We start from the raw sequence: 23,101 nt of genomic DNA on the forward strand, positions 1-23,101 counted from the left end.
GCATGTCTTCAGTAATAGGGTGCCCAGATATTCTGATGTGGCCTTCAGGACGTGTTATTTATGTTATACACTCTGAAGGGATTTGATGTACTCGTGATGCAATGGTGGAACAAGTACTTTTGTTTTGCGTAATCCATTAAGACCTGAGGCCGATAAAAAAATGCTTTCTGAATTGTAGTTTTTGTGTCAAGGATATTGATATTGATATGTTTTATGCCAAGGATCCTCCCCCCCCCCCCCCCCCCACATTTTTGACAAAGTCATGCGCTGTGAGGTTGTATATCTGCTATTTTTGAGAACCACTGTTCTAAACCAATGGGTTAAGTAAAATTACTATAGCAATACCACATATAAAAATACTTTGTTACAAGTAAAAAGTCCTGTATTTCCCGTACAAAAGTATTGGTATCAAAATATACACCAAAAGTAAAAGTTTTCATAATTTGTCAAAATATTTCAGAAAATAGCAGATCTTTTATTCTTGTAAAGCAGATGTGTGAGCTTGTAGATTTCCTCTGTGTGGAGTAGAAGTGTACGTGTATTTCTACAAATTGGTACTTTTTAGATTTTGAGTATTTCTTGTCAGCGTGTGTCTCTTTCATCTTCTCTTATTTGATTCATTTCACTGACTGTGTGCCTCCTCATGTGAATCTACTCCTCCTTACATCTCCTCCACACCGCCACCTCCTCGCTCTGCCATCCATCAACCCGCTGTACCGCCTCAGGCTCCCTGAGCTCGCAGTGTGACGCGGGGGGAAGGTGCGCGTGTCGGCCGGGCGTGACGGGGGACAAGTGTGACATGTGTCAGACCGGCTTCCACTCGCTTGGCCTGGGTGGCTGCAGGTGAGTCACAGACTAGAGTGACGTGCACACACGCGCGCGCATACACACACACACACACACACACACACACAGACACACAGACACACAGACACAGACACAGACACACACACACACACACACACACACACGTCACACAGTGTCTCAAATGTTTTACTTAAGTGAAAGTATCAATAGAATGTAGAAAATACATAAAAAGTCCGGAATTCAAAATTTACTTGAGTAAAAGTACAAAAGTATTGGTGTCAGAATGTACTTAAAGTACCAAAAGTAGAAAGTACCCATTTATGCAGAATGTCCCATATTTCACAAGTTTACAAATCTTTTTGAAAATAGCCGATCTACAAGCCCACAATACATCTCATGCGAGGCATTGTGAGCTTGTAGATCTTCTATTTTCAAATGGCTGAAGTGATTAATGTATGTTTTGTAATAATAATAATAAGTTTTCAAATAATTGCAGTGGAGTAAAAGTACCAAATTTGCCTCTGTGATGTAGTGGAGTAGAAGTAAAAGTACTGGAAATTGGAAATACTCCAGTGAAGTAAAAAATGCCTCAAAATTTTACTTAAGTGCAGTATTTTGAGTAACGCACACATGCACACGCACACACACACACACACACACACACACACACACACACACACACACACACACACACACACACACACACACACACACACACACACACACACACTTGGAGAGCATTGTGCATAAATAAATATATATGCAGTATATTTAAATAAATAAACTAATTATATAAGTAAGTTTAACGCATAACGATCGAGACAAAGAGAAGTAAACAAGTCTGTTAACGCTGCGGTCAGGAGGGCAAAACATTTATTCCAAATGAGTGCTAGATGAGAATAGAACAAAAAAAATCTCCAAGGCAAAACATTCACATACACTGACTCCTCCATGCCATGCATCTTAATGATGTATGGAATGCATTTTGATCATGCAATTATTTGACCGGTATGCACGTGCGTGCGTGCATGTGCTTGTGTCTGAACCCACACATCATGTACTGTACATACATTGTGTTTGTATGCATGTTTTGTCGGTTTGTGTGCGTCACTGTCCATCAGTATAGCGTGTCTGTCCGTGTGTGAATTATGGTGTGAATTGATATTCATAAGGAGCCCATTCCAGCTCTCCCTGACCCCCATGCCACCCTGCTGATAGAATGCTAAGTTGTTCTGCCAGTGAATTACATATCAGTGACTGTTAGGTATTGGTATTTCTATCAGCTTCTCAGCTGCTATATACAGCAGGTAATGGATTATTGGCTCTTTACAGGTAAAGCCTTGAACTTTGCCTTTTTCTGTTTTGGCTGCAGTGAAGTAGCTGCCTTCGCCACCGAATGCGACGCAATTTTCTTGAGTGACGCAATTCAGTGTTAAAGGGATATTTCACTTTCAAAAAAACGTTTTGTCATTTTATCGTCTACTCAGGCCTTTGTGAGCCCCCCAGACAGTTTTTAAGTTGCTCGATTCAGTATTTAGATATTTGATATTAATTTTATCAGACACGCCCCCTTCCTATACAAACCCGTTGTAACTTCAAACTCCATTTTAACCATGTTAGATTCATCAAAAACACCCGTCCTTGGTTCTGGTGACTCATACCGCCCCCCTAATACGCGAGGGGGCCGTGTTTTTTCAATTACTTTTTTCATTTATTTTAAATATTTTTTTAGGAAAATGAAAAAAATAAAATGCAATAAAAAACAAAAAATTAAAAAAATGAAAAAAAATATTGGAAAACCATGGCCCCCTCACGCATTAGGAGGGCAGGGTGAGTCACCAGAACCAAGGACGGGTGTTTTCGATGAATCTAACATGGTTAAAATGTAGTTTGAAGTTACAATGGGTTTGTATAGGAACGGGGCGTGTCTGATAAAATGAATATCAAATATCTAAAAACTGTCTGGGGGGCTCACAAAGGCCTGAGTAGATGATAAAATGACAACGTTTTTTTTTAAGTGAAATATCCCTTTAACTACTTGACTGCCGGAAATAAAACATCGTTTGCTTAAGCCACTGCCGGCGATTTTCGAGTGTTTTCACTAACCTTTGAAAAATCATAGAATATTTATCTCCGGTACGATCGATCCCCCGATCGCTTTAAAAGACGTATCTGAGTCTCGTAGAATAGGGGGGGAAGAAGCGTACCGCCGCGATCATCCGTTCCATAGTTATTAGCAGTTGTATGTAGGTTTTTTTCGCCAAAAAGCAACAGAAAGCAGAGAAATTTCATTTTTTCCAAATCCATTAACATGGTAGTGAATGTGACTGGTTTATTTGCGATCACGTGACTTGCTGCTTCTTTGCGTCAAATGGTGACTCATAGGTTAGCGAACAGCGCCATCTAGCAGCGTAAAACCACTGAAAACACAAAATCATCATCGTCATTCTCGTCATTGGCAGTCTGAGCCTTAGCAAAATATGACGAGAAATCTTGTCACTGGCAGTCAAAGAGTTAATTGCTTAAACCCTACATACTTCATTTTACTCTATGCTTGGTCCCTCCTTTTTCCCCTCTACACCAAATCTCTTCGCCGAAAATGGCCAGTCTAGGGCTTTATTTTTTTTTGCAATGGCAGATTCGTCTGGAACCAGGCTAATTATGACATGCCCAGAATACGGATGCTAAGGGTCAATTTAAAGACTCACCATCAAGAAATATTAATAATGGTTTGCCCCCCAGAGAGCGACATGAATAGCATGAGTCGTGTATTTAGCGTAAATTCAACTCAAGCGATTTCTGCCAACGCGAACAAAGTGACAGCCAGTGTGTGTATGCATAACTGTACCTCTGTACTTTTCACAAACTGTTAATAACGTATGCAATCAATCAATCAATCAATCAATATGTGGGGGGAATAGATGTCACATCTGGTGTGAACGCACCGTAATAAAAATAGATTATATTTTGATCTAGTTACCATACCAACAGTTTTCATCATAGAGTTCAAATATGTGGGACAGAGCTGTGGCAGGGTGTAAACAACATTAATAATGTGGAAATGACTCATGCTTAACTCGACCTGCACACCCTGATCCCTGCTATCTCTGTTCGAGTTCGCTCAACGTTGCCATAAATCAAAAGCTCAAACAGGTCTATACCGTGTGCATTCATACGGTGCATCCTCAGCTGAACTGTGTCCTTCGTGCTGACCAGAGGCGATAAGACTGTACTACTCAAAAAACATTGGCAACATTTATCCCAGTAACCCATTAAGACCAGGAAACGCATCTGTGTAATTTTAAGATTTATTTGGCTATTTATTTTTAAATGGTGAAAATGTTTGCAAATCTTTGAATATATATATATTTTTAAAGCGAACATTTGTAACTCAAATCTTTGCTTCTGGGGGGGTCCCTGGAACAGCATATTTTGAGATGGGGGGGGGGGGGGTCTGCGTTCAAATACATGTTGTTTGGTTGCTATATCAGTGGTGCTCAACCTTTTTCCATGTCAAGGACCCCCAAAATGATATGCATTTGGCAGCGGACCATCTCAAAATGTTTTGTTCCAGGGACCCCCAGAAACAAATATTGGAGTTAAAAATGTTCGCTTAAAAAATATATTATATTTTCAAAGATTTGCACAATTTTCCACACATTTTCTAAAAATGTCAGCTCTACAAGCTCATATCTGCTATTTTTGAATAGCCAAAGAAATGTTAAAATGACACGGATGCGTTCCCGGTCTTAATGGATTAAGACCTGAGGCCGATTCTACCAATGCCTTCTACATCAGCAGTTCTCAAACTTTTTTTCGTGACAAGCACCCCGAAACAAGATTTTTCAAACATTTTCAAAAATAGCAGATGTACAAAGCTCGCAGCGCGGCACGAAGTGACGAGCTGTGAGCTTGTATATCTGCTATTTTTGAACAGCCAACGCTAAAAATCAAAAAAATGATACTGATGCTTTCCCGGTTTCAATGTGTTATTTGACTCGTTATCAAAATGTTCACGTTTTAGCTTTTAGTTTACTCCTCACGACCAATGAATCCATCACTCTCTCTTTCCCTTAACATGCAGTCAGTGGTGGAACAAGTACTCAGATGTACTTAAAATAAGAATAGAATTACTATGTAAAAAAAACAAGTACAACAGTAGCCTTACTGATATATACTTACAGTACCAAAGTAAAACGTGTGAGCTTGTAGATCAGCTAGTTTCAAATTGAAGAAGGTATAAAATAGGGCTTAATTGGTTAATGTATGTTTGGTTAGTTGGCGCAGTATGCTTTAGTTACAAGTAACACATCATTGTAGTGGAGTAAAAAGTACAGTATCTGCCTCTGAGATGTTGTGGTGTTGAAGTATATAGTATTGGAAAATGGACGCACTCAACTAAAGTAAATAAATACCCCAAAATTGTACAGACGTACTTGAGTAAATGCACTTTCCAAACGTTACTTTCCACCACTGAATCCAGGGGGCCTATTGGAAAGGAGAGGAAAATTAAAATAAAAGAAAAACGGGAGATAATGTATAGTGTTCATTTTACTCTGAGAGTGTACAAATGGAACCTTACAAGGGTCCATTTGGTTCCTTCTTTTGTGTTCGCTCTCGGAGTCACAGACCCTTAAGGTTCCATTTGGTCAGTGGTGGAAAGTAACAGAGTACAGTTACTCAAGTACTGTACTTAAAGGTAGGTTAAGTGATATTTTTTGGTTAAAACAAAAAGTATTTTGTTAAAAGGTTAAAGCACTATATTCTGATAGTAATCATTGCTATAGAGTGTTTTTTCAGTAACAGATGTCTCCCCGTCTCTCCAGCTCTTTAATAAACAGAAAATACATTTTCTGGTAGGTGTCAAAATCTCAGCCAATCAGGAGAAAGTACCCATATTTAAGCTTCATTTTTATAGTGTTCCAGTTCCAATTTGCCTGCTCATTTCTTAGTGTCATCACTTCCAATTTCACTTGTTTAATCTATATCCTGATTGAGTTCTCTATCCTGATTGGATAAAATTGGAAATGAAACTGAAACTGAAACGAAAATGCATTTTCTGTTTTATAAAGAGCTGGAGAGACAAGGAGACTCCTTTTACTGAACAAACACTCTATAGCAATGAGTACTATCAGAATATAGAGCTATTTAACAGCTTATTTTAACCAAAGAAAATCACTTACCCTACCTTTAAGTAAAAAACTGTGAGTACTTGTTCCACCACTGCATTATATGGTCCCTGACAATCAATCATTTAGCCTGGACCCCACACTGAGCAGCAGTGAGGTATATAGACAGCAAGGCATTGAGGGTTGAGGTGAGGTGTGTGAATTACTCAGACCAGCGGAGCACAACCAAGTAGACTGCTTGCCTTGGGGATAATTACATTATTTTGTTATAACGGCACCTCCTCGTTAAATAGAAAAAAATGATTCTCGCGTTTCAGTTTCTGGAGGAAAATGATCAATCAAATAAGTTTTGATGGAAAGAGGTGAGGACCAGACCTGGCAACCCGTCAAGGTTGTTTTGACAGCAACCCTATTGGCTTTTGGTTGTGTTGTTGTTGTTGTGATTGTGTACAAGATATAATGTAGCAAGCTAGCAGTTTAAGTTCATGTTTTAGCGGAAATATATTTAACAAGTCACACTTAAGCATTATGTGTCTTGTTAATGGCAGACTGAATGGTGAATAATGATGTAATAGACCCGAATAAAAGTCTTGTCTAGGCTTTTACCAAGCTGTGAAATCTTGAGCGTTAAAGGTGCAATCCATAACTTTTATGGATTGCACCTTAGAGACCGCGAAGGGCCCTATCTTACGCGCCTCACCCCTTGTGCCTAAACCTTTTTGGTATTTTTTACTATTTGAAAAACATTTTGAAAAAGTGAAAATATCCGATCTACATCAACGTGGGTGTGAGCTTGTAGATCGGCTATTTGAACTATTTTAAAATGCTTTTCAAAATAAAATTAAAAAAATGCCAAAAAAGTTTAGGCATAAGGAGTAAGAGGGCGCGCAAGATAGGGCCCCAAACTTCTACCGCTAGGGCCAGAAAGGCATCCCTACTTGCCAGGGGAGATTTTGAGCTTGAGGCAGTACTACCTATTGTACTCAACCAGGTGTCCCATGATCCTGACTGCGGATGAAAATTAGCATCTTTGCTAAATCCGGTGTATTTACGTTCATGTGACGTTCATTAACACATTGGGTGCCAGCATTTTTTCATAACAACTTACGTTGGGTGCCAGCATTCTCCCCATTGACTGCGCTTTGCTGTTTAAAGCTCTAGACTCCACGAGGAGCAAATCCATGTAAAAAAAAACATCCATTCATGTTGCGCGATGACCCTGGCTACAGCCTGGAACGATAACATTTCACTCGCGAGTTACAATGGGGGGGGATCGCGCATCGCGCATGACCGGTTTTCCCCACCGGAAACAGATTCGGAGATATAGGTGTTTTAAAGAAGGAAATAGACAGGAAGTGGATGGGAGCCATGTTTTTGTTTTTCCGGTGATCTATCTGGCCTATCCTTCTCAAGATCACAATGGGTACTCCCAGAGCTGCTCTAGCCCCGCCCGTGTGGAGAAAAACGAAAAAAACAAAAAGACATATTTCACGGTCTGGACCGTGTTCGGCACCGGACCGCTACTCTGCGCAAACACGGTTCAGACCGTGTTTGGCACCCGATGTGTTAATATGCTCTGTCCTGTCTAAATAAACAAATAAAGTAAAGTAATAAAGTGAAGTGATCCGACCCCAGGGTTTACCAGGGTTTACCGATGATCCTAGTCATATTGCATTAACATCCTCTACCATACTGATTGGTTATGATAATGTTTTATTCATTAAAAATAAGTTCCGGATTGCAGCTTTAATGCAACTCTTGAGAATGTGCAACATCGAACTGAACATCTTTAAAAGCTCAACTTTCTTTTTATTATTTATAATATCTTCCTCTGCCAAAGATGATATCTCCAGTGGAAATGGAGCATGTCTAGGGCTGCCCTGGTACCATATACTAATTTGAACTAATGAGCACCAGCAGCAGGCATCAGTACTGGGACTAGTGCTGCAACTCCCAAGCATCTCTCTCGCTCTCTCTCTCGCTCGCTCTCTCTAGATATGTCTTTGGCCACGGACCCCCATCTCAAAATGTTTCGTTCCAGGGACCCCCCAGAAGCAAATATTGTACAAAGGTTACAAATGTTGCACAAAAATGATTTGCACAAATGTTCACGATAAAAATAAAAATAAAAGCAGATCTACAAGCTCATGGCGTGGCACTCGGTGCCGCGGCATGGGCTTGTAGATCTGCTATTTTTGAATAGCCAAAGAAATCTTGAAATGACAGAGATTGCGTTCCCGGTCTTAATGGATTAATGGACTCTCTCTTTATCTATGGAGAATAACATTGGGTCATCTTCAGTTCAGTTTAATTTTTTTCGGATAATGGACACATAACATAATAACAAATAACATTTCACAAATCACCACTGTTTTCCCAGCAGTGTCCAAGAGTCCGAAAAAGGGGATAGGGAGAAGCACTAGGCTTGTCGGGCCCTGCCCTGGAATCTTACTATACATCTCTCTTTTCTTCGTTTTTCTTCCTTTCTTAGAATCGTCTCATACTGTATAAGAATTGTGGTGCAAAAATAAACAGATTTTTCCCAATGCTATTGTCAGGGAGGTGGCTCCGTATCGTTTATGATAGTCAGTCACTCATATTTGATACAGTCTGTTTCTGGCGAAAATTCATTCATTCGGCGGAAGTAACATTAACGATTTCTCACTGTCAGTCGATGCTTCATATCCATATATGAGTCAAACCGCCGGGATCGTTTGTTTATTTTTGGAACACAGGTCTGTCTGCACACCTATAGCTTTAAGACTAGAGCAGGTGCGTAGGCAAAAAAGTGCATATCAATAATAAAATAAGTAACGTTTCGGTCACTGATGACCTCCTTCAGGCATGAATGAAATGAAATAAATAAATCTTAACGGACATCTATGTGATTTCCAAACGGTCAACAGTAAAAAAAACTGTTACTTTCAGGATTTTTATTCTAAAATAGAATCTACAAGCTCAAAATCGCGCCAGCGTTTTGATTTCCTGTCAACAGTCAAGGACGGACCCCATTTAAAATGTCTGCTTAGTGCAGTGTGTCCATGTAATCCGGCAGCCTCTGTGGACAGCTTTAAAGCACAGCTCAAGAACTATTTCTTCACTCTTGCTTTTAGTTGATTTTTCAATCTCTGTGTTGTTATTAATGTCCTCACTGTTTTGCCTGATTCACTGCCTTTTTCGCTATTATTTTTATGTTGAAACAGCTAATCTCCGGCACCGTTGGCCCGCTCGCTGCGAAACTGTGCACACACACTCCCTGGATGCCAATTCAGAACCTCTGCCCCAAATTTTCACATGGGCCTGTTATTGCGTCACCAGGAGGCTGATTTGTGCATAACATTTTTTTTTTACTCCTACAGATTTTATCCAAACATCTTGCAAATCTGTACACAGTATCTCTGTAGTCATGTGATAAAGGTGGAAGTGTCCGATTCTCCATATTCCATCCTGATTGGCTATGATTGGCTTCCAAAGTTTGCAGGATTGGTTCGTTTTGAACAAAATGCCTCAAATCATCAACGCAACGTGCGATTTCTGTGAAATTTTGCACACACATTCCCACTAGGCAGAGGAAGAAATGCCACCCTTTTCACATTGGCCTGTTATAGCGCCACCAGCAGGTCTAATTTAGCAAAACAAATTTTTGGAAAGAAATGCCTCAAATCATGAATGTAGTGTTCGATTGCCGTGAAAGGCCTAAGGAGAAATGGCGCCCCTTTTCACATTGGCTTATTATAGCGCCACCAGGAGGCCACAATAACCTACCTGACCTGGCGGAGACCTGTGCTCCGAGGAGCACTTTTTCTAGTTTGCTTTATTGTTAAATTATTTGTACTTTTTCTGTAAAGCACTTATGCTTTATTCTTGCTCTGTAAAGCACTTTGAGCTGCATTTCATGTCATGAAAGGTGCTATACAAAATATAAAGTTTATTATTATTTCTGCCTCTGGCTGTGTGCTTTTTAACCTCATCACTTTTTCTCTGCTTGCAGGCCATGTGAGTGCGACCCTCGGGGTAGCGTGAGAGACTGTTCCCCGCTGGATGGAGGGTGTTACTGCAGGCAGAACGTGGAGGGACAGGCCTGTAACAGGTACGGTAAAGCCCAGGCTCGAAGCTGTTCACTTTTTTTTTGTCATTTTCCATTAAAATATCTCTAAAATATCTTATTTTTGAATATCCATTTCTGGTAAGCAAGCAGCTATTGCTAGATAGGCTTCGACCAATTTAGTTTATAGTAGGACTTATTTACGCAACTGCCAATTGGATTATGGAAGTTTGGGGGAGGCCGGACATCCACTTTATTTTCTGGTTTGCAGAAGTAATTCCTGCTTGTAATCGGAGAAGAACTCATTCTTGACGTCAGACAGTTCTCAGTTCTTTAGTGTAGCGTCTTAATGGGTTCAAGATATCTGCTACGTATATACCACCAAAAGAGGTTGCCCTATGATTACGAGCCAAAATAACCACTTTTAGTGCTATTTAGTATAGTTTTAGTATGGTATATTCCTTAGTATCTTCTTAGGAACAGAACGTGCTAAATCTTTACCACAGGTTAAAATTTAAGGAGTGTCAAACACGATGTGCCAGAAACCAGAGCAGAACACAGAAGGAAGAGGAACATTCTGTTGTGTTCTTCTTCTCATGAATTGGAAATTCTAACCGATGAAGTCAGCAAAAAAATGAAAAATAAATAAATGGACGCAGTTCATTATCCATTCTAGGTCATCTTTTATTTCCTCAAATGACAAAAGTGTGTCAATCTATACATTTTGAAAGAGAGTAACAGATGGAATATTCACACTTTCGACTTTTTGTCACCCATGGCTGTCACCTTGTGTCTTCTCACAAACAATGCTGTGACCAAGTCGGTGCACCTGTACTGTACTGTACTGTACACGCCCGCGGCGTAAAAATAGTGCACGCAATTTCATGGTTACATGGACGCGTTCAGTACATCAGTTTAATTTGTGAATTTGAATAGACACCGCCACCCCTGTTTTTTGTGCCTTAACCCCATTCAATCCGGGAACGCATCTATCTCTGTCATTTTAGATGTCTTTGGCTAGTCAAAAATAGCAGATCTACAAGCTCATAACGCGGCACCGAGTGCCGCACTATGAGCTTGTAGATCTGCTATTTTTGAACAAATATTTAGAAATTTAGATCAGGGGTCTTCAATGTTTTTTTCAGGCCAAGGACCCCCTAGCAGAGATAGAGATAAATCAGGGACCCCCCACCCCACTGTATTGCATGCAATTTTGTTGCAGATTAAACTTTTTCATCGATTTTGTAGATCATCAGCGTTGTGTAGATCAATGTCTTTTGTTTTGTTAATTTCAGACATTTAACCACTTAAACCCTCAACACTTAGTGAACTTGACCTTTGGCTCTGTACTTGGCCCGCTCCGTTTTCCTTCTACACCTCTTTGCAAAAAAAAATGCCGATCTATACGAGGCGTTGTGAGCTTGTAGATCTGCTATATACGGCTAATGTTCCTCTCAGAATAGGGATGCAGGGTTGAAGTGGTTAATGTAAAAAGAAGAAAAAAATAGATTCGGCGGTCCGCCTCTAGTAACTCTGAGGACCCCCTAGGAGTCCCGGGCACCTTGTTGAAGAACCCTGATTTAGATAATACCTGTATATACACTCTCCTAGTCAATAAAGCGTTGCAATATGTTAACTTTTTTGTCCATTTCTTCATCCATTGTTTGTTAATCTTTTTATTTTTTTTATATTTCTTTACCATTCTTTCTTTTCTTTCTTTTTTTTAAACCACATTTTACAGTCAAACAACAAAACATTAGCATAAAAACAGACTTCGTTCTGATCGATCTTTGCACCGTTAAGCTTCATATAAATGATGTATGGTTTTGTTGTTTTGGGGCATATTATCCCATCAGTCTGACTAATAGGACAGTGAACATGACTTACAGCATGTCGATAATGTGTTTCTGCGTGTCCTCGGGGAGGACATGATTAAACAGATAAGATCACTGTAATATTAACTAAACACACGGCTCCAGGTCTCACACTATTGAATAAGTGTGTGTGCTCCCAATATATTTACAGCGGTGGCTGGAGGCCAAAGCCGCCTAGAACAGCGTTTGTCTGTATTATTCATCTATGTACACAACGTATGATCACACTTCATGCCACTACTTACTCATTTATTTTCCATGAAAGCCAATCGAAACCCAGTTTAGAAAATGCCTGGATATGGGGGAAGCTGGGCGGGGAGGGTGTCACTGCATGTATTCCTATGGGCGGCACCTGTCAGCAGGGAGTGTTGGGTGGGAGGAGTAGGAAGAAGGCCCTACGTCCTTCCGGTGGGGGCTCCTTACTGGTAGGTGAGTCAGTACTAGCAGTGACAACACAGGAATGTGTGTGGGCAGGAATTAATTCGCATAACGACTAACTTGGGGAGAAAAAGGGGTTAAAAAATAATTGGCTACTCTAAAAAAAAATGATTAAAAAGAAAATGTCTAGACATGAAAGATTTTTGTTGCAGTTGAAAATATGTGCTTAAACAAATGATTGCTCCTGTCAAGCATCTGTGTTCTTATTATTTGTCAGAATGAACATGGACACAAGAAGCCAGCCTGCACATACAGTAGTAGAGATCTCTGCCGATACATCTGGGGAAATCTAAATGAGATGAATGGGCCCGAACAGCAGAGAAAACCAGTACAACAACAAAGCTACCACTGCTTTGAAAATCAATCCTGGTACCGTCCCAAGTGGCACTCTAAAGTCTTTGCATTGGTTCTGCGATGCTGTTATTTATTTTACATTTATGAATAGTTTCCACCTAGTTTTAGCTCATTATTTTAATACTAGAGGTTTTGGCCCTCACACCTTCGTTATGCCGATCCGACCGATTTGTCTGATTCATAGTGTTGGGGGCTTTGTCAGAGTGACATCAGAGATCCGCCCTTAAGCCGATTTTAATACAGGATATAGACTAGAGGATAGATGTCACCAGACATATCACAGACATATCTGTCTACACAAAACTAGCCTGTATAGCGGGGCTTCACCGCTGAGCACTGTATTGTGTTCACAAAGTGCACACACACGTTATTGATAGTTAAAGATTGGAACTTTGTAGGCCAAGCAGTTATTATTAGACTCAACGTCTTGTTTTAGTTCTTCTTTCACAGCTGCTTGAGCTAGGCTGCCTCTCTCTCTCTCTCTCTCTCTCTCCCTCCATGGCTCTGCTGTGTGATCCAGACTAGTGTAGCATCTGATTTCCACCAGTGTTTCCGTCCCACCTCTGCATCCGCCAGAGAGAGTCTGGAGGTCAAGAGCAGAGAGAAGCCGAGCAGCTGGGCTCTGTTGGCTCTCTCCTCTCCTCTCCTCTCCTCTCCTCTTCTCTCCTCTCCTCTCCTCTCCTCTCCTCTCCTCTCCTCTCCTCTCCTCTCCTCTCCTCTCCTCTCCTCTCCTCTCCTCTCCTCTCCTCTCCTCTCCTCTCCTCTCCTCTCCTCTCCTCTCCTCTCCTCTCCTCTCCTCTCCTCTCTCCTCTGCCTCAGTGCTGCAGCAAAGCCTGTCTGTCGCGGGCAGAAACCTTGTATCTAACATATTTCCACGTTTTTATGTTTTTTTTCTCCTCTCCCTGTAAATGTATTCCCTACTTCGTCATCCACGAGTGTCACATAAAAGTATAGCGGAAATTGCAGATCTACAAGTGGTAATAAATAAAGCAATGTTTTTTGGCAGTGATGGAAGAAGTACTCAAGTGAAAGTATCGATACCCTATTGTAGAAATAGTCTGTTATACAATAAGTACAAGTTCGGTATTCAAAATCTACTTGAGTGAAAGTACAAAAGTATTGGCATCAAAATGCACTTTAAGTACCAAAAGTAAAAGTACTCATTATGCAGAATGTCCCATTTCACAAGTTTTCAAAATGTATAGAAATCTTTTGAAAATGGCCGATCTACAAGCTCGCGACACTGCGACACGTTGTGAGCTTGTAGATCGGCCATTTTCAAATAGCCGAAGCCCCAAGTACATAAAGTGCTGAAGTGGTTAATGTATGTTTTGTAATAAAGTATAAGTAACTAGTAACTAAAGTTTTCAAGTAATTGTAGTGGAGTAAAAGTACAACATTTGCCCTTGAGATGTAGCGGAGTAGAAGTGAAATTATTGATAATTGAAAGTACTCCAGTAAAGTAAAAAAAACACCTAAAAATTGTACTTGCAGTTAAGTAAGTACAGTACTTAAATGTACTTAGTTACTTTCCACCACTGGTTTTGAGGACATATGAGGTTTTCCGGCCCGACAGCAACCAAAGACACAAACAACTGTTCAGCTGGCAGGTGGCCTCCTCCTCTGCAGTGACTAGTGCTGCCCCGCTACTCTTCCAAAAACAACATGGAGACATTATGTCTGATGAAATGACTACAAGTGTTATGCTGCTAAGTGGCAATGATGGTGTTTGTGCATGGTAATCCTGTGTGTGTGCGTGTGTGCGTGCGTGCGTGCATTACCATACTCGTGAGGACAATATCTATTTGAGAAATAGATATTCTGAGGACAATACAATCAGACTTGTATTGACAGACAGACATTCAGGTTGGGATTAGGGTTTGGACTTGGCCTTTATACGGATCAGTTGTGAGATTGTACGGTTAGGGTGACCGTAAGTGTTAAAAATGTCCCCAAAAATGGTTTAAAAAATCTCTTAAGCAGAAAAAGGGAGTCCCGCTGTCTTCACTTACAAAAATGTAGCGATAGGGATACGACGTTTTGTGAAGGTCCGAGTGACCGAAACGTTGTATCCACATCAATACATTTTTGTTTGCAGGACTTTTCTGCTCTTCAAGTTAATTACTCTAACGCACCTATCCGTCTCCGTAGGTGTTCAAAAGGACTTTTTCTTCTAAAAATGGCATTCATAAAATCTGTGTGTGTGTGTCATTAATAAAATGTGTGTGTGTGTGTGTGTCATTCATAAAATGTGTGTGTGTGTGTGTCATTAATAAAGTGTGTGTGTGTGTGTGTGTGTGTGTGTGTGTGTGTGTGTGTGTGTGTGTGTGTGTGTGTGTGTGTGTGTGTGTGTCATTCATAAAATGTGTGTGTGTGTGTCATTCATAAAATGTGTGTGTGTGTGTGTGTCATTCATAAAATGTGTGTGTGTGTGTCATTCATAAAATGTGTGTGTGTGTGTCCATAAAATGTGTGTGTCATTCATAAAATGTGTGTGTGTGTGTGTGTGTGTGTGTGTGTGTGTGTGTGTGTGTGTGTGTGTGTGTGTGTGTGTGTGTGTGTGTGTGTGTGTGTGTGTGTGTGTGTGTGTGTGTGTGTGTGTGTGTGTGTGTGTGTGTGTGTGTGCGTGCATGCATGTGTGTTACAGATGCAAACCAGGTTTCTTCAACCCGCAGCAGGACAACCCAGCAGGCTGTCAGTCATGTTTCTGCTCTGGCCACTCCCTGGCCTGCTCCTCGTCCAATCAGCACGCTGCTACCAACATCACCTCTGATTTCATTGAAGGTATGTATATATGCACACACACACACCTCTTGTGTTTTATCTAAGTTTATGAGTCCAATCATCTAAATCTACTTCTGCTTAGGGTTGGGATCCTAGAGAGAGATCAATCAAATAAAACATTTTTTGGGGTTGTTGTTGTTTTTGTTTATTTTGTTACATTTAGTTTTTTCATGCCCAAAACTGGGATACCAGAGTTAACCCATTAAAACCGGGAAAGCTTTGTAGATCTGCTATTTTCAAAATATGTTGTTATACATTTATAAAACTTTTTGACATTCTGGCGTGATGAGTACTGCTTCTACTTTTGGTACTTTAAGTATATTTTGATGATAATATTTCTGTACTTGTAAAAATGTCAGTACTTTTTCCACCACTTGGTGCCTTGTACATCTGCTATTTTTTAACATTTTTGGAAAAATTTTGAAAGCGTGAGAACTACTGATTTAGAAGGCATTTGCATAGAATCGGTCTCAGATCTTAATGGGTTAAGGTTAAATAAAGCATGGAGTTATTTAACAATCATCTTGTCATTTCCTCTAGATCAGGACGGCTGGTCGGGAGTGTTCTCTGGAGGGATGGAATACCCCCTGCTGTGGAAGGAGGGAGAGGTTTACCTGCTGCCCCTCACCGAGGAGGACATCGGCTTTTACAAAGCTCCCGGTGAGTCAGGAGGAAGGGAGGTGATTTGAGATCTCCTGTGGAGAGAGAGAGATCACCAGCTTATAGGTAGGGAGAAGTGGGTCAATTTCTCATAGAAATCAGTGGACCCAATTCTTTGCTCATATCGACTGTGAATCAGTGTTTGATTTTGACAGCAAATTCCATTTAGTTTTAGTCACATTTTGAAACATCTGAAATGTTTTAGTTTTTGTCTAGTTTTGGTCGACTAACTATCATAAGATTTTAGTCGACTAAAAATCTACAGTTGATTTAGTCGACTAAAATGTATTTTGGCGGTGCCTTGATGGCTGATTCTACACATGGTTGCATGCTGAAAATAGCCGATCTACAAGCTCACAACGCGTCACTTTGCGGCGCGTTGTGAGCTTGTAGATCTGCTATTGTCAAAAATATGTTGTTATACATTTTGAAAAATGTTTAAACGGGACATTCTGCGTGATGAGTACTTCTGCTTTTGGTACTTTAAGTATATTTTGATGCTAATATTTTTGTACTTGTAAACATGTCGGTACTTTTTAGTTTTTCCACCACTGGTACAGTGTCAACAACATGCTCTAACATAGAGATGCCATGTGGTTGAAAGCGGTCAACCTACTCGATAACCAAAGCTCAGAGAAAACCCTATATATGGCCCTTGAAAGTTCTCGGTTGAACATCATGATGATATTCGAGTTATGGCATGTTGCACTACAATAGCCACAGCGTTGTCCCTGTTGTTCCATGGAGAGAGATTTAATCAGAGAGCCCCGCGGCAGTGGGTCGGACATGCAGCACAACATACGCCAGTTTCTCTCCTCCACAACCTTATCAGAGCCATTAGAAGATAAGGGAATAAGCTGGAACAAGCTACAGGACTTAGGCTCTCCGTCTGTGCCCGCCGGCAAAAGGAAAAGGCTGATGGAATTGGAAGTCTTGGGCCGTGTTTGGAGACGCCACAAAGTGGGAAAAAAATTGGCCTGGTTTCTCCTTGTCTTCTTCACCAACTAAAGTTCCAGGCATATCTTACAGTATAGTCCCTTCCTGCCAGCAAGCCCCCCCCCCCCCCCCCATAGCCGGCAGCAAAACAGGAGCAATCCCATTAACGCTGGGTCCTAGAAGTTTAACCCATTAGATCCGGGAACGCATCGGTGTCACTTTTGATTTATTTGGTTATTCAAAAAAATTGCAGATCTACAAGCTCATAGCGCGGCACCGAGTGCTAGCTTGTAGATCTGCAAAAAAATAAATTTTATCGTGAAAATGTGTGCAAATCTTTGAATATATATTCTACAAATGTCTTCTAAATCCTACGTTTTTTTTGAAAAAACGTACGTCTGCAAGCTCAGATCTACAAGCTCATAGCGCGGCACCGAGTGCCGCGCTATGAGCTTGTATATCTGCTATTTTTTTAATAGCCAAAGAAATCTTAAAATGACGTTCCCGGTCATGAAGGGTTAATGCTCGAAATGTGTGATCACAGAAAAAAACGACTCCCCGTTTAAAGAAATATCGTATTTTTAGATGCGACGAAAAGCTTGCAGTTGAATGTGAGGGCGTGATAAAGCCCTGGTGGTCAGCCATGCTACTGGAATTGATGTGCGTGCACGCGCACGTGTGTGGTGCTCGCGTGAATGCGTGCGAGCGCGCATGCACGCTTGAGTGTATTTGTGTAGACTTGTGACCGAATGTATTTATACATTTTTTATTATACTTATTTATTCATTTATTTACTTATTTATTCACTTATTTATTTATTAATCTATTTGCATTTGGTCCATAATAACGGCGGAGCCTCTGCAGGCCACATGCACAGAGATTAGTGGGCCCTATGCTTGGGATGAGAGCTGCTTTGTGGCAGCCCTCTCCTTATCGCCGCTGTGCAGCACTTGTTTGTGTTTGTTTTCCCCCACATAATAAAATGCAGAGATCTATTGCCTCGCCGTCCCTTTTAATGATCTCATTTTCTCTTCCCTCTTTTTTTTCTTCTCCCCCCCCCCCTCGCATTGCATGTGTACAGTTATTTTAAACCATTCAATCCGGGAACGCATCTCTGTCATTTTAGATTCAGATTCTATAAAAAAAAAAGCTTCGTCATCAGTGCCCATACCCTAGGTGGATTTCTGTGTGGAGTTTGCATGTTCGTGCGGAATTTGCATGTTCTCCCCGTGTTCCCTAGGGTAGTTAATACCCTCACAAAAACATGCAGTAATCCTGGTCTCTCTATACTGCCTCCCACTGGTCAGCCGAGGCGCCTGATGGAGGGGAAAGGAACTGGTTGGAATAACGTGTTCCTTCCACGGGGAAACCCCCCCCCCCCCTGTCAGGTGATAAGAAGGTCAGTTGGCTCTCATGCATTGAAGGAGGCATGAGCTTGGCTCTGGGCTCCCTAGGCTGGCGGGGGGAGTGTAGCACCCAGGATCACTTAGACAATTGGCACTGGGTTGCAAAAAAATTAAGAAACAAATTATATATATATATATTTCAAAGATTTGCACAGATTTTCACGATTTTTCAAATATTATCATTTTCAAATAATAATAATATTTTTGAATAGCCAAAGACATCTAAAATGACAGAGATGGGGTCCAGGATTGAATGGGTTAAAAGATTAGACTGAAACAGTTGCAGGCAGTGGAATTCACTTTTCTCTTCTTTTTTTTTTTGCTCTGTCACTTTCATTTTTGGTTTTAATTTGTATTTGTGAGCTCTAAATCCCCCTGCCATGTGCCCATCAAAGCAGGGAGATAATGATGAGTGACAATGCCACATTAATACATCAACGCGGAATGCAATTATTTAGTGTGGTTTCGTTTGAATCTATTTGTCACCTCGGTGTGTCTTGGGGTTTTGTCTCGTTATGTAATTAATGGACAGGAAGGAAGATCAGGCTGGTTACTGAGTGGATTGGGAGAGAGCAGAGCCTTGTATTTAGAGAGTTGCGTCACCGCGGGGGCAGAAACCAGCGCCGGTCACGTCGTGGTTCATGTAAACTCGAAGTAGTGACAAACGCTTCATAGACTCAGAGGAAGTGAACGGAGGTGACACAACTCTCCTTATATGGCTCTGGGAGAGAGCAGGGGTGGACAAAGTACTCAACCCCAGTGCTTGAGTCAAAGCATAGCGTTGCTGTCGCGGAGAAACCTCTTATCTCCATATTTTTTTATTATTACTCAACTACAAGTGAAAGTTGCTTAAAGGACCACTTCACCCATTTTCCACCTATCGTCATATAATTGGTCCTCACTAATGCTCATTATAATATGGTAACATTTATGGTAACATAATATGGTAACATTTTGTATTTCCCTACCATTGACATGTTCAGTAGATTGGCTATTCCCCCCCAAAAAAAGTATGCACCCATTGTACAACTAAGCATACTGTAATACAGGGTTAAGTGTTTAATCAGACTAATGAAACATCTATTAGATTTTTTTCAAATGTTTTCGTATCGTTTTGTTGATATAATAAGAAATAAAGATAAATGATATAAAATAAGATAAAACCTGCTCTTGATTAACCTACGTAAGCAAGATTAAGTCGGTTATTGGTTCTAAATATCGGTTTTAATATATTATTTAGGGTGAATTGTCCCATATCCTTTCAGTACATGAGATGTCCTTACCCTCTGGTGTACATACATCTCTCAATGCCCTCAGCTCTTGTGACTCCTCTCTTCCATAACATCATCTCGTATCCCCGGTGGTGTTGTGACCTTCTCTTATATACAGTCGTGGCAGCAGAAAGAAAAAAAACGTCCTGTTACAACCTTAACACCTCAAGAAACAGTTCATGCCTCCCTCACCAATCTTCCTCGCCCCACTATTTGACCTTCTTTAATCTGCCCAAAACCTCTCGCTGCCAGCTTGACCCGTAGACCAGATTGCTCCCCGTAGACTGGCTGCTCACTGCTCCTAGTAGTTATAGCATGGGCAAATGTAGAGGACAAATTTCACGTATATGTGCAAATATGTATGAGGTGTTTTAAAACAACAAGATACAAAGCCTCATGTAAGCCCGACCCCTTTGGTCTGGCAAAAAACACCTCAAGGAGTGGGGACTTAAATTAATAATTAATACATTAATTAATTCATAATAATGAAAACATTAATAGAAAAAAAAAACTTTTAAATTAAAAAAATTATACCGATAAATAGGAATTTAAATGTTATACTACGTTAGTTACATCGATCCAAGCCGGAACACAATCTGATGGGTGGGTCACGAACGCTTTTCAAAAATGTCCAAGTGTGCTCTATAATCCAGAAAAAGGTTCTATTCAGGGGCTGCACTAGAAATGTTATTTTTCTTGATTTAAAAAGAAAACCCCCGCTTATGCTCCTGGTCTTGGAACAGATTGACTAGTTTACACAGGAGAGCTTTGTGTTCCCAATGTCAACACAGGGTTTAATCCACAGATTTGAACACAAACTCTACAGTATATACAATGGATGGAACATGAAGTACATCCACAAGCTGTTGTTTTTAACCAGCTAAACCCCCCCCCCGCATCCTTATTGTGGGGAGAGCTTTCGCTGAAAATAACAGATCGACAAACTCACGATGCGTTAACAACGTTGCGTTGATCGGCTATTTTCAGCGAAAGCTTTCCCCACAATAACAGAAAACAGAGAGTCCTGAGGGACTCAACCATTATGTTTAAAGTGGTTAACTTGCCTTCGACCAGTGCTGGGAAAGTAACTTAGTACATTTACTCAAGTGCTAGTACTTTTTACTTTACTTGAGTATTTCCTTTTTATTGATACGTTATACTTCTACTCCACTACATCTCAGAGCCAAATGCGGTACTTTTTTTTACTCCACTACAGTTATGTAACTACTTTGCAGATTTGTATTATTATTACAAAACGTGCATTAACCAGTTTAAAGGTTTCATGACGTTCAGTTTTACCACACATTAAAAGTCTTTGTCATGGTCCTTCAAACGTGTATAGAAAGTTGTAACAAAAAATTCCAGTCCATTAATCCATGGCAGGTGTTTTTCTCTCACATTTCTAAAGCCTTTTCAACTGCAATGAAAAAAGAAATATTTGCCTGCGGGTGTCGCTGGTGAGGGATTTTGCTTGTCAATCATCGCCTCTGCTCCGCCCCCCCAAAGGAAAGGATAGGGGAGGGGAGGGGCGAGGAGGAGAGTGGGCGGGATTAATCGACTGTGACCTCACTGTCGAAGGGCCAAGCTCAAATTACTTTTCAGCCTAATTATTCAGAAAACCCCAGACCACAGAAAATCCACTGAATGTTCAAAGTTCAGATTTTTTAGGTGTATTTGAGGTCATAAAACCCCCAAAAAAACATAAGAAAAAAAAAAAGGGAAAATGAATGTCATAGAACCTTTAAGCCCTATTTTATATTTAATCGATTCAAAAATAGCGATCTACAAGCTCACAATGCGTTGCAACTGTGAAATGAAATTGTGAAATGGGCCATTTATAATGAGTACTTTTACTTCGGCACAAAGGCATTTTAGTTATATCAATACTTTTTGTACCACAGGCCTTTTTACTTGTAACAGAGTATTTTCATATTGTGGTATTGCTACTTTTACCCAAGTAAAAAAATAGCATAGCACTGAGTATAATGGACAGACATGAAGTACATCTTCAAACAGTTGTTTTGACCTGCCTTCAACTATAGCATGGCCTCTATGTACTTGAATGGAGCGGACTTTAACCCATTAGACCGGGAACGCATCTCTGTCATTTTAAGATTTCTTTGGCTATCAAAGTGCCGCGCTATGAGCTTGTAGATCTGCAATTTTCTGAAAAAAATTGGGAAATTTGTGCAAATCTTTGAATATATGTTTTGAAGCGAACATTTTTAACTCCGATCTGTGCTTCTGGGGGTGCCTGGAACAACATATTTTGAGATGGGGGGGGTCCGCGGCCAAATACATATCATTTTGGGTGGTCCTTGACATGGAAAAGTTGGAGCACCACTTAATATAGGAACATACTTGTTAGGATTTAGATTAATCCTGCGGACCCCCATCTCAAAATGTTTTGTTCCAGGGACCCCCCCAGAAGCAAAGATTTGCACACATTTTCCACGATTTTTCAAAAATAGCAGATCTACAAGCTCGTAGCGCGGCACTCGGTGCCGCGCTATGAGCTTGTATATCTGCTATTTTTTAATAGCCTAAAGACATGACACAGATGCGTTATACCCGGATTGAAGGGGATAACCGAGGCCCTTCATGGCTGAGCTGAGAGCTTCATGCTCAAGGAGACGTCATACATCATCCTTCAGCTCAGCCACCTGTTCAACAAGCTAGCCCTCGACATGGACGCTTTCCATGGCCAGAGAGCAGAGGCCAGGCCGCTACGCCCAAAGCAGTGGGGCGAAGGAGAGACAGACAGACAGACCAGACCGAGAGACACAAGAACGTATCGTCACTGTCGGGTTAGAAAACCTTGTATGTCCGAAAAATAACCTAGTGTGTTCCAATGGATCCAATGTAGTTTATGATTTACTGTAGTCACAAGCTCTCGTTAATATTTTCCATTGGTAGAATATTCATAAAAACCCACAGATTTATAGTACTGTGACCTCTTTCAACCTGGTGTCATATCATTATATAGGCCAGTGGTTCTCAACCTGTGGGTCGGGAACGCATCTGTGTCATTTTTCTTGTTTTCCCCCAAGAAGTTGGACTAAAGGGCGACAGCACTCCAAAGACGGGCATTTAAACTAATCCAAATAAATAAATAAAAACATGCTATCACGTTCTTTTCCTCCCTCGCCTATAATGTGTGAGTGCGTGGGCTATAAGCTGACAGGTTGCACACTTGGTTGCTGCCTTGTTTTGGAGCGTTAATTGTGTGTGAAGTACATTGTGAGCCCTCGTCTAGTAGCTGGCAGGCCTACTGCGATCCAGACAGTGGTGGTGACAGTCTGTTACAAGTAAAAGTCCGGAATTTAAAAATGTATTTGAGTAAAAGTGCAAAAGTATTGCTATCAAAATGTACTTATAAAGTACCAAAAGTAGAGAG

The 23,101-nt window shown here is 40.7% G+C and overlaps 1 protein-coding gene across 3 annotated transcripts in view; it reads left to right on the plus strand.

Annotated features, from left to right (window-relative positions):
* The window catches only part of lamc3 (laminin, gamma 3), a gene marked incomplete at its 3' end in the record, with an annotated part of 219,918 nt that overhangs the window by 73,368 nt on the left and 123,449 nt on the right, over positions 1 to 23,101 (plus strand). For all 3 annotated transcript variants that reach the window (XM_080420017.1, XM_080420018.1, XM_080420019.1), the window contains exons 6-9: positions 726 to 843; positions 9,928 to 10,026; positions 15,295 to 15,431; positions 15,972 to 16,091. In XM_080420017.1, coding sequence (XP_080276143.1) covers positions 726 to 843; positions 9,928 to 10,026; positions 15,295 to 15,431; positions 15,972 to 16,091 — 474 coding nt within the window. The remainder of the gene's footprint in view (positions 1 to 725; positions 844 to 9,927; positions 10,027 to 15,294; positions 15,432 to 15,971; positions 16,092 to 23,101) is intronic.

Source organism: Gymnoscopelus braueri (assembly GCF_963280865.1).
Source record: "Gymnoscopelus braueri genome assembly, chromosome: 22".
In the NCBI taxonomy this organism is placed as follows: Eukaryota; Metazoa; Chordata; class Actinopteri; order Myctophiformes; family Myctophidae; genus Gymnoscopelus; species Gymnoscopelus braueri.